Raw genomic sequence first — 12,330 nt, 5'->3', positions numbered from 1 at the left:
TATGAAAGCAATAGGCTTGATTTACTAAGTTGCTCTCAGCCGACTGTACATTATATAGGAATTACGTATGTAAATTGGCCAGATCTGATATCAAACGATTGCTCCAGACAATACACTGGACTTCAGAAAAGTATACATTCAGATGAGCGCATTAATGACTAAAGCCCCAGAAGAACCTATGGTCTTTGTAACCCATTTTAGCATGTAGAGCAGCAAATACTGAAAAGTTCTGTATTCTGAATCTGCGTTGTTTCTTTTATTGTACTCCAGAGCTGCACTCACTATTCTACTGGTGCAGTCACTGTGTACATACATTACATTACTGATCCTGTACTGATCCCGAGTTATATCCTATATTATACTCCAGAGCTGCACTCACTATTCTGCTGGTGCAGTCACTGTGTACATACATTACATTACTGATCCTGTACTGATCCTGAGTTACATGCTGTATTATACTCCAGAGCTGCACTCACTATTCTGCTGATGGAGTCACTGTGTACACACATTACATTACTGATCCTGAGTTACATCCTGTATTATACTCCAGAGCTGCACTCACTATTCTGCTGCTGCAGTCACTGTGTACATACATTACATTACTGATCCTGTACTGATCCTGAGTTACATCTTGTATTATACTCCAGAGCTGCACTCACTATTCTGCTGATGGAGTCACTGTGTACATACATTGCATTACTGATCCTGAGTTACATCCTGTATTATACTCCAGAGCTGCACTCACTATTCTGCGGGTGCAGTCACTGTGTACATACATTACATTACTGATCCTGTACTGATCCTGAGTTACATCCTGTATTATTCTCCAGAGCTGCACTCACTATTCTACTGGTGCAGTCACTGTGTACATACATTACATTACTGATCCTGTACTGATCCCGAATTATATCCTATATTATACTCCAGAGCTGCACTCACTATTCTACTGGTGCAGTCACTGTGTACATACATTACATTACTGATCCTGTACTGATCCCGAGTTATATCCTATATTATACTCCAGAGCTGCACTCACTATTCTGCTGGTGCAGTCACTGTGTACATACATTACATTACTGATCCTGTACTGATCCTGAGTTACATGCTGTATTATACTCCAGAGCTGCACTCACTATTCTGCTGATGGAGTCACTGTGTACACACATTACATTACTGATCCTGAGTTACATCCTGTATTATACTCCAGAGCTGCATTCACTATTCTGCTGGTGCAGTCACTGTGTACATACATTACATTACTTATCCTGTACTGATCCTGAGTTACCTCCTGTATTATACTCCAGAGCTGCACTCACTATTCTGCTACTGCCATTAGAAATGCTTGTAATCAAAACTTAGCTGAGGTGCCATTTTTCAGTGTGACATGTTTTTAACCGTACAGTCTTGGGTGTAAAGAGGATACTTCTCGGCAAGCAGTGAATGCTGGGAGATTTCAGCTCTGAAGTCTTATCATTTCACTGGGAAAAGAATGTCAGTGTTTTCTGAGTGGTATAACTTAATCACGCACAGATATATGAACTTGAAGCTTTTGGCCCCTAGTAAGTAAATGATCTCCCCACCCACAACCCACATGGCAAGAACTTCATGTTTTGCTGTACGGGATTACATTAAAGGGCGTTTCTAGTAGTATGGGCCCCCTTGAACGCCTTCCTATACATTCCCTATAGCCAACCGACTCCATACAGACCAGAATCCCTCTTAGGAAAGCAATCAACAAGTTTTATTGTCCTGAACTCTTTGCGGTTTCGCATAAACCCAGGCAAATTTTGCCGTCTGCCTGTAAATGTTTTCACATAATTGACATTCTTAAGGCAAAATATGCGCCGGACAAAAATGCAAACAATGGCGGTGTTCTCTGGGTTTTACGGAATGGAATCGAATTCTGAAATATTATCATTAAATTATGATTACTTAAGGATCAGTCACACTTTGCTTGCACAGTACCCGTCTGTGTTAATCATGTACATGTTCCTACCACAGTCTAAACATGCTCCGACCACAATTTAGTAAAATAAGCCGCAAACAGAATTTAAAATAATAAAATCTAGTCTCGTCTTTAGCTATTACATTCACTGTATCTTTCACATATAGGAAAAATCTGAGAACTATTTACTTTTAATTTTTTGAACTTTTGGCTAGCCTCTATCTCGATGAATGGAGCCAAGTGAGAAAACCCCGGACTTTGACTCGGCTGATCGCTCTGTGTCTAGACCCACCGGGCAGATTTTGTGCTAATGAGCATCAGGCCATATGGCAAAAAAATAATACTATGGAGTCACCTAGTGGTAGATCCTATGAGAAGTGCTAAAACAAAAAATCTCAATTATATACAATTTTTAATTCAAAAGTTTGGAAAAGATAAGTGCCATCCCTTGCAAAAGCAGTAAGGATCGCCATATTGGAGGTCTGCAATAAGATTATTAAAATGTGGACCGGCGTAAAAGTATAGAGGTCAATTCACTGATTTTTAGAAAAATATTTGAATCAGTTGTTTGTTAAAAGGGTTTCATCGTGAAGGTAGCCCTAGTCTTCCCCGTAATGAGCCAGCTACTCTGAATTGTTCAGGTTCTGTGATATTCCAGCCATGAAGGCCACCACTACATTTTCCCTGGAAAGTTAGGAGTCAAGAAATTTAACGATATGGTACTCTATAAGTACTACCGTCAAAGTAGGAAGAACAAGCTACAAGGTTAAGTTTCAAGTGTTTCATAAATTCTCATTTCTGGGCATTCACGTCCCTGAGGCGGCTTCCTGCCCAGGAGAGGCTTCCAATCTTATACTTTTGACTAGCCAGCTGGACTGCCTGCTTTCCCATGTAACCCTATGCTGGCTCACTTTCACTTCTGTAGATGCTTGGCACTCTCTTCCAAGATGTCACTTTCTTTATGAAAAGTTCCCCAAATTTTTTAAGGAATCTTCCCACAGTACTTTGTGCCTGAACAATAAGGTCTTATTAGTGTTTGTCTACTTTTGTGTGCTTTTTGTTCCTGCTGCATTGAGTTTAACTCAGCTTGTTCTCCTGACTATGTTCTCGTGCCTGCCCTGACCTCTACTTGACTGCCTTGACCTCTACATGACTGCACTGACCTTTACTTGACTGCCCTGACCTCTACTTGACTGCCCTGACCTCTACTTGACTGCCCTGATTTCTACTTGCTTGCCTTGATCTCTACTTGCCTACCCTGACCTCTACTTGTCTGTCCTGACTTCTACTTGCCTGCCCTTACATTTAATTCCCTGATCTGACCTCTACTTGCCTGCCCTGACTTCTACTTGCCTGCTCGGACCTCTACTTGCCTGCCCTGACCTCTACTTGCCTGCCCTGACCTCTGTTTGCCTGTCCTCACTTCTATTTGCCTGGCCTGACCTCTACTTGCCTGCCCTGACCTCTACTTGCCTGCCCTGACCTCTACTTGCCTGCCCTGACCTCTGCTTGCCTGCCCTGACCTCTATTTGCCTGGCTTAACCTCGGCTTGCCTGCCCTGAGCTCTGCCTGCCTGCCCAGAGCTCTGCTTGCCTGGCTTGAACTCTGCTTGCTTTCCACTTCTCTGCTGGACACTGACATATTCAATCTTTGCACTGTCTGACTTTGTCCCTCGGCTGTTACTTTGGTGCCATACATAGAGATCTCCTTCTTGTCTATGTGTAAGCAATTTCTAATGACGACTACTTGGGGAGGGTAGCAGCCTGAAGATACAGTGTGGGGAAAGTCCATACGCTTAAGGGTAAAAAAAAACCTCAATTCCACCGACCCTGCTCCGTGGTCAAATCCATTAGTGGCCTAGTGAGTTGAAGGTCCTGACTCGTCATTGCTATAGCTTTTGTGGGGTGATTTGCTCTTTTTTATTGGTTTAGTATTTTCATTTTATTCTCTATACATTTTACACCACTTTTTAAGTTGTCTTTTTTTTATTCTTTTTGTCTTTTTGATTTTTCCTCGACAATTTTACTTATCCAGAAGTTTCAGACAGATTCATGAAATGCGACTTTTACCAAACGTTGCGTTTCTTTGACGCATCTCACCCCAGTCCCTGCCTGAAGTAAAGTTCCCGGTGGAGTTTTCAACTTGACGTGCTTATAGCCAACAGTACGACTTTTTAAAGGATTTGCAACTTTTTAGTGCAAAAACAGCCACAAAAACTGGTTAAAGAAAAAATTTGGATTCCGCTCAAGGAAATGTGTCCTTCTGATCCTGAGCTTCATTTGTATATTTGGTGCAGTGTAACTCATCTTTTCGAGGACATCCTATATTACCTAAAAATCACCATTTCAATTACCATTCATTCCTCTATTCTTATGCCACAGGTTATCGGAGATTATTTTGGCATTCAAGGAAATTTTGAACTTCGACCAAATCTGAAGACTTTGTGGGGAACTGGTAGGATAAGACTCGTGGAAAACAAAGTGTTTGAGACCATTACTCCATGTAAAACATGTAAGTAACTCTATGCATGTAATTAGGTCTGAAAATAATTTTTACAATAGGGTTTCATTATAGTTTTGGGCCATCTTCCGTGTATCACAAACTGCATTAGGAGTTACCAGTGAATCTGTCAGTGAGCTCTTTCTGACATCAGAGTCTGTAACTCTTATCTCTCTTCTCCTGGACCATCTTCTAATCTGATTTACGACCCCATAAAAGTTCATCTAATCTAATTTGCCATTCAGAAGTCAGGAAAGGTTACCGAGATCACAATAGACTCTAAAATATCTGATAAAGTTGACGCGCCCCTGGGCCTGCTGTGTCGCGCAGCGTCTCGCGCACGGGGCTTACCCGGAACCGGATCAGATGAGGGTTGTAGTCTCCGAGTGGCGGGGACCCGGTCCGTGCCCAGGGAGTCAAACTCAGTGTGTGGCAGTCTTGATAGATGTTATCTGAGTGTCGACTACGCCACCCGTTGATTTGCAGCTATGGAGCTGCCGCTGCAGGGCAGACCGCTGAGGCCGGTGTAGAATTGTGCAGCGTGATAGTATAACCCCCAACAGGAGGGGTATGGCCTCAGGGCAGCCGACGTGGAAGATGGGGGTAGCAGGAACCACTCAGAGACGGTGCGGTGTAATTCAGGGTCTTTACTGGTAACAACGATAGACCCTCCCGGAGTACTTGCTAGCGAACGGGGCCTGGTCAGTCCTTGAGCAGATGGGATCTCCCCTGGCCAGGCGGAGTTGTAGGCCTCCCAAACTGACTGTACTCTTCTGGCTACCTTGCTAGAAGCGGATATAAGTAGCCCACGTCCCTGAGTGTACCGTGTGGTGCTCACCCGTATGGCCGGTGACTCGGGGCCTTCTAATGGCTTCCGCTCCACGATGGCGGTGCTGGTCCCACGCTTGTGACTGTGCCTTCGGGTTTCTGGGCCTGAGGACCTGAAATCCCCTGCCGGTTGGCTTCTGCTGCTGGGTAAGAGTTAGTCCCCACAGCCTCGGACGCCGGGTCCGGTAAGAAAGCTTCTCAGTCAGGGCGAGCTCTGCAGCTGCCAGCCCCTGACTCGTAGTAGTATTGCTCCCACTGAGCTTCTGCTGTTTCTTCCTATGACTGTTTCTTGTCTCTACTCTCCTTGACTGACTAACCCTGCTTCAGCCCCGGGTTTATATAGGGGAAGTTCTTCCCCTCCCAAGACTGGGCAGGAGGTGTGGCATGCACAGGATCCCTGACCAAAGGACCTCCCACCTGCTCTCAGACATAACATTACATTACTGTGGAAACCAGACCCCTGGGGTGCCACATTCCCCGCTAGTAAAATTTAGTACTCCGGGACTAAACACATTTTTGTAAACATAACAGAGTACAACCAAAACATTATAATAAAGAGACACATAACAATGGTCACGGCGTGTCTGCAACCGGGTGCAGTCTTTGAGGGAAAGCAAGGTGTCCATTTCACCAAAACAGGGAGACGTAACCAGGTAGGGGTCTGTCCTACCCCGAGTCCTTAACAGTCTCTAGTCCATCCTGGGTTACGCTCCAACTATGTACAAGGATTCCCGGTAAATCCACCAAGGACTCCTACAAATAGCTAGAAACACAAAATTATACACAAGCAACAATACACAGGTAAACATAAATAAAACAATTTATACACTTCAAATCCTCCAACGTGCGGGTAACTGGCCTCTAGTGGCCCTAGTGGACCTACGGAGCTGACTGTCTAGCCCTGAACTACAGGGTGTAGGAGCTGTCAAGGGTAAACTGGGCAGCTGTCTACCGGCTCTTTGGCTCACTAGGGATATGGCAGGCTCACTGCAAGCAGAGGGTTGATCCTCCTGGTCTGCTGGTGTGGGGTCTTCTGCCTCCTGGACCGGCTGTTCTTCCAGCTCTACCTGTTGCTCCGTAGGTGCTTGGGATGCTGGTTGGAGGAAGGTGAGTACGGGTACCACAACTGCACCATTGACTTGAGTCCAAGACCGAGGGAAGTCCCCGAGCACAGTACTAACCATATCTTCCCTTTCCTCTACGGGTCGATGGTCTTCTTGTTCCTCTTCAGGGTTCCTCAGTTGTTCGGGACACTTTTTCAGGTGGTCCCGGGATACAATGGCTGTGGTTTCCCCTCCGTCTTTACTGATGGTACAAACCTTCGGGTTCTCGTGGCTTGAGGGCAGTACGGTGTACGGGTCCTTCTCCCACTGGTCGTCCAACTTGTGGAGCCGTCTCTTCCTCTTCAAGACCTGCTCTCCGGGTACCAGGGGAACAGCGGGAGCATACTGGTTGTAAGTTTTCTCTTGTCTTTCCCTAGCCTGACAGAGACTTCGCTCCACGCTCTCCTGTACTCTCCGGTACTGCTGCTGCCTCTCTGTGTCCCAGTCTGCTTCTGGTGAAGTGTCCTCGGGTGTCAGGACTCCCATTTCCAGGTCAACAGGTAACTTACCAGGTCTTGCCCTCATTAGGTAAGCCGGGGTACAGTTGGTGGAACCTACCGGGATGTGGTTGTATAGGTCCACCAGATCGGGCAGCTTCTCAGGCCACAGACTGCGTTCTTCCAGGGGCAACGTTTTCAGAAGATCCATTACCACCTGGTTCATTTTCTCACAAAGTCCATTAGTTTGCGGATGATAGGGTGTCGTCCTTATCTTCCGGCAGCCATACAGAGTGCAGAATTCTTGGAAGACCTCCGCTTCAAAGGCAGGTCCCTGGTCTGTCAACACTTGGTCCGGGTACCCGTGTGGACGGCAGAAATGCTGCTGGAAGGCTCTCGCTGCTGTTCGAGCTGTTAAGTCCTTGACGGGGACGACAACCAAGAACCGGGAGTAGTGATCCACGATGGTTAGTGCGTAGACGTAGCCACTTCTGCTTGGGGTCAGTTTTACATGATCCAAGGCTACCAGTTCCAACGGCTGCCGGGTGACAATGGACTGCAGGGGAGTCTTCTGGCTGGCACGGTCCTTCCTTCTTAGGTTGCACGGGCCACAGTCTCTGCACCACTTCTCAATGGTTCCCCTCATGCCTACCCAGTGGAATCGCTCGCGCAGCAGGAACTCCAGCTTCTTCCACCCGAAGTGTCCAGCTCCGTTGTGGTATGCCTCCATCACCATGGCTGCGTCTCTTCGTGGCACCACTACTTGCCAGAGTAGTTCATGCGTCCGGGAGTTAACCATTCTGCGGCACAACTTCCCCTTGTAAAGGAACAGTCGACTCCTCTCTGCCCATAGTTGTTTGGCTTCCTCCGGAGCGTCTGGTTCAAGGCAAGCCTCCGGGCGAGTCAGCATCTCCTTCACCAGTCGGACGGCAGGGTCGCTGTCTTGCGTTTCCGCCCAGTTGTAGTGAGGTAAGGGGTTGAACGTAGCAGCCTGCTTACTCCTTACCCGGTGGGAATACTGGATAGTCCCATGACGGTGGAACGCAGGGAGTTCAACTTCTTCCAGTCCCTCCGGATCTTCTCCTTCGTCCGGCAGGTTGGGCATCCTGGACAGGGCGTCCGCGTTGGTATTGGAGCGTCCGGCCCGGTATTTGATTGTGAACTCGTAGTTGGACAGACGGGCCATCCACCTCTGCTCCAGGGCACCGAGTCTTGCCGTGTCCAGGTGTGTCAACGGGTTGTTATCCGTGTACACGGTGAACCGGGAAGAAGCGAGGTAATGCTTAAAGCGCTCGGTGACTGCCCATACTGCGGCCAGGAACTCTAGCTTAAATGAGCTGTAATTCTCGGGGTTCCTTTCGGTGGGTCGCAGCTTTCGGCTGGCGTAGGCGATTACTCGTTCCTTCCCCTGCTGGATCTGGGACAGTACGGCTCCTAGCCCGATGTTACTGGCGTCGGTGTAGAGGATAAAGGGCTGGCTATAATCCGGGTACGCCAGGATTTCGTCCCCCGTGAGGGCCATCTTCAGCTGGCGGAAGGACTCTTCTTCCAGCTCCTCCCATTTGAAGGGCGGCTTCTGGTTCTTGGCCTTCCGGGACTGGCCTATCAGGAGGTCCTGCATAGGTGCTGCCTTTTTGGTGAAACCGGGAATAAACCTTCGGTAGTAGCCTACCAACCCGAGGAACTGCCGCACTTCTTTTACGCTGGAGGGGCTTGGCCATTCCTTAATTGCGGTGATCTTATCAGGGTCGGGAGCCACTCCGTCAGCGCTCACCACGTGCCCCAGGTACTGCACCTTTGGTTTCAGGAGGTGACACTTGGAGGGTTTCACCTTTAGGCCGTAACTCGCCAGAGCTTCGAACACTTCCGCCAGGTGTTTCAGGTGGTCCTCATACGTCTTGGAATATACGATGACATCGTCCAGGTACAACAGGACCGTCTCGAAGTTTCTGTGGCCCAGACAACACTCCATTAGTCGTTGGAAGGTTCCTGGTGCGTTGCAGAGTCCGAACGGCATGCAGGTGAACTCGCTAAGTCCCATCGGGGTGGTGAATGCGGTCTTCTCCCGGTCCGCCTCTGCTACAGGAACCTGCCAGTACCCGCTAGTGAGATCCAAGGTAGAGAAGAAGTTAGCAGATCTTAAAGCAGCCAATGACTCCTCTATCCTTGGTAAGGGGTACGCATCCTTGTGTGTGATACGGTTGATTTTCCGGTAATCTACACACATCCTCATGGTGTTGTCTTTTTTTCTGACTAAGACTAGTGGAGCTGCCCAGGGGCTACAGCTATCCCTGATTACCCCAGCCTCCTTCATGTCTCTAAGCATCCCCTTGGCGTGTTGGTAGTGTGCAGGGGGTACGGGTCGATACCTCTCTTTTATGGGAGGATGGTCTCCCGTGGGGATGTGGTGTTCTACCCCCTTGACTCGCCCGAAGTCTAACGGGTGTTTACTAAACACTCTCTCGTACTCTTGAACCACCCGATAGACTCCCTGTTTCTGATGTGAGGGAGTGGAGTCAGTACCCAAATGTAGTTGCTGACACCAGTCCTCCATTGTTTTCTTAGAGCCGTTACCTTCCTCCGGGTGAGATGGAGGCAAGGGTTCCACAGATTGTATAGCATTTTGGTTAATGGTATATAATTTGGCTAGCGTGGCATACCGGGGCAGGTACACTTCCCTCTTCCCGATATTGATTATGCGAACGGGCACCGTCCCATGGCGTACATTAACCACCCCCCGTGCTGTCAAGATGGTGGGCCTACTGTCTGAGTAAACTGGTTCTACCATTGCCTGGTAATCTCTACCTCTCAGACCAATAGCTGCCCGGCACCAAATCATCATTTCACTTTTTGGGGGCATGGCAATAGGAAAAGGGTCACACATTCTTACGCTACCAATCTCACCGCTGGAGAGTTCCACCTGTTGCCGTCGCATCAGTGCCCGGATCTCTTTCTGGAGCACCCGCTGCTCGCCGGAGCTGGCGTTCTTGGCAACCTGCTGTAAAAGGAAAATCACCTCTGCAAGACAATTTTCAATTACATTAGTTCCTAGAGTTATTTTTGGGTGACTCTCATGTTTGTCAATATCTACAATGATCAGTCCCTGTGCTGCCAGTTCGACTCTACCGATTTTGATGGTCACCTCTTTAAATCCGATCTGTGGCACGGGCTGGCCATTGCTGGCGATGATACTCAAGTCGTCGTCAGGGTAGCGGGTAATATCCGAGTCATTCCAGTACTGCTTAAAGAGCACGTACGGGATGGTGGTGACCTGTGACCCGGTGTCCAGTAGGGCACTCATGGGAATGCCATCCAGTACCACAGGCAAGACTGGACGTCCTCCCACATATCTGTCGCGCCAGTTCGATGGGCCTGGTGATCTTTTTCCTGGGGGTTGGCCCTCTACCCCAGGTTGTGCCCGTTTAAAGAACAGTACCTTGCCATATGTCCGGGTTGATTGCAGCAGCGGCAGATGGGTCGTCCGTCCTCGCTGTATCGGTCACTGGGTCTTCCTCTGGCCGGTGGGGTCCTCCTTGGTCGACGCCACGGGATGTCCTCCGGTCCGGATGCCAGCTGGATCTTCCCTGGAGTGGAAGCCTGTAAAGACTGCACAGTTCGGGTTAACGCAGCAACGCTTTTAGCTAGCTCTTGGACCTGATGGTGCAGGTCTGGAGCCGGGTCATTGTTCAAAGCCTGCGCATCAGCCCCTATAGGCCCTGCCGACAAGGGCGCCGCCTCCTGGTGGTAAGTGATAGCTGGGCGCCTGTGGGTCACAACGCCATCCGGTGCCGGTTCTCGGAGCACCCGGATGGCTCTGTCCTTGAACTGTGCAAATCCCAGATGAGGGTCCTGTAGGGCCATTGCCCGCAACTGGGTTCGGTGGGCATTGCAATATAAACCCTCTATAAATTGTTCAGTCAACAGCCTGTCCTCGTCTCCCACGCCGTCAGGGTCGGTCTGCTTAACGGCTCTCAGGGCCTCTTGTAGGTTCAGGGCATAGTCCCTTATACTCTCATGGGCCCGCTGTTTGCACCCGTAGAATCTAAGCTTGATCTCGGCTGAGGTGCGGGTATCAAAGGTGTCCTTCAGCCAGGTTAGTATCCCTGCGACAGTCTTCCTCCCAGGTGGCCAGGATTTTACTTCCCTTTTGGCTGCCCCGGTTAGTTGGGCCACCAGGATGCTCACTTTTTGCTCTTCTGTGAGGGGGTACACCTGGAAGAGGCTATCCAGCTTTTCTCTAAAGTCATGCAGGGTATATGACTCCCCTGAGTACTGGGGTAGCCAAGCTGCTCCCGGGATATAGGGCATGGTGAAGGGCATAACTGCAGCAGCGGTAGCGCTGGCGGGGGTTGAGGCAGTGAAGCTCTCCTCCGTATCCGACATCTTCCTCCCCCCTAGTGGACCGTGGCCTACCTTGCGATGATCCTCTTCCGTAGGCCGCGGCTCCGCAGTGGATCGTCAGGGTTGAGGACCTTCCGTCGCGCTCCGGTGACGTCGGCGTCTGCTGGGCTCCTTCCAGGACCTTACGCAACGTCCGGACGTGAGGCGGGGCTTCAGTTCTCGCGGGCTTTTCGGAGTCCACGCCCCTCTTCTTCCCGCGCGGCGTCCTCAAGATGGTGTCCAACGGCGGGAAAACTCCACGGATGGCGGGAAGAAGGCTGAAGATGGCGCCGGATGGCGGGAATCTTCACAGATGGCGGGAAGAAGGCTGAAAATGGCGCCGGATGGCGGGAATCTTCACCGATGGCGGGAAAACTTCACGAATGGTAAGTTTTAAAAGTCTCTTTTCCAGGCACGCAGTACCCGGTGGTTGCGGGCACGAAATCCTGCCGACTACGCCAAAGTTGACGCGCCCCTGGGCCTGCTGTGTCGCGCAACGTCTCGCGCACGGGGCTTACCCGGAACCGGATCAGATGAGGGTTGTAGTCTCCGAGTGGCGGGGACCCGGTCCGTGCCCAGGGAGTCAAACTCAGTGTGTGGCAGTCTTGATAGATGTTATCTGAGTGTCGACTACGCCACCCGTTGATTTGCAGCTATGGAGCTGCCGCTGCAGGGCAGACCGCTGAGGCCGGTGTAGAATTGTGCAGCGTGATAGTATAACCCCCAACGGGAGGGGTATGGCCTCAGGGCAGCCGACGTGGAAGATGGGGGTAGCAGGAACCACTCAGAGACGGTGCGGTGTAATTCAGGGTCTTTACTGGTAACAACGATAGACCCTCCCGGAGTACTTGCTAGCGAACGGGGCCTGGTCAGTCCTTGAGCAGATGGGATCTCCCCTGGCCAGGCGGAGTTGTAGGCCTCCCAAACTGACTGTACTCTTCTGGCTACCTTGCTAGAAGCGGATATAAGTAGCCCACGTCCCTGAGTGTACCGTGTGGTGCTCACCCATATGGCCGGTGACTCGGGGCCTTCTAATGGCTTCCGCTCCACGATGGCGGTGCTGGTCCCACGCGTGTGACCGTGCCTTCGGGTTTCTGGGCCTGAGGACCTGAAATCCCCTGCCGGTCGGCTTCTGCTG

General features: G+C 50.0%; 1 protein-coding gene across 2 annotated transcripts in view; it reads left to right on the top strand.

Moving 5' to 3' along the window:
* NPR3 (natriuretic peptide receptor 3) overlaps positions 1-12,330 on the top strand; it is a 105,276-nt gene that overhangs the window by 78,939 nt on the left and 14,007 nt on the right. For both annotated transcript variants that reach the window (XM_073681451.1, XM_073681443.1), the window contains exon 6: positions 4,327-4,456. In XM_073681451.1, coding sequence (XP_073537552.1) covers positions 4,327-4,456 — 130 coding nt within the window. The remainder of the gene's footprint in view (positions 1-4,326; positions 4,457-12,330) is intronic.

Source organism: Phyllobates terribilis, unplaced genomic scaffold, assembly GCF_046119375.1.
Source record: "Phyllobates terribilis strain yellow unplaced genomic scaffold, ASM4611937v1 Scaffold_1__5_contigs__length_1240528914, whole genome shotgun sequence".
In the NCBI taxonomy this organism is placed as follows: domain Eukaryota; kingdom Metazoa; phylum Chordata; class Amphibia; order Anura; family Dendrobatidae; genus Phyllobates; species Phyllobates terribilis.
The sequence above is the reverse complement of the archived record's forward strand: the minus strand, read 5'-3'. Positions and strand labels throughout refer to the sequence as shown.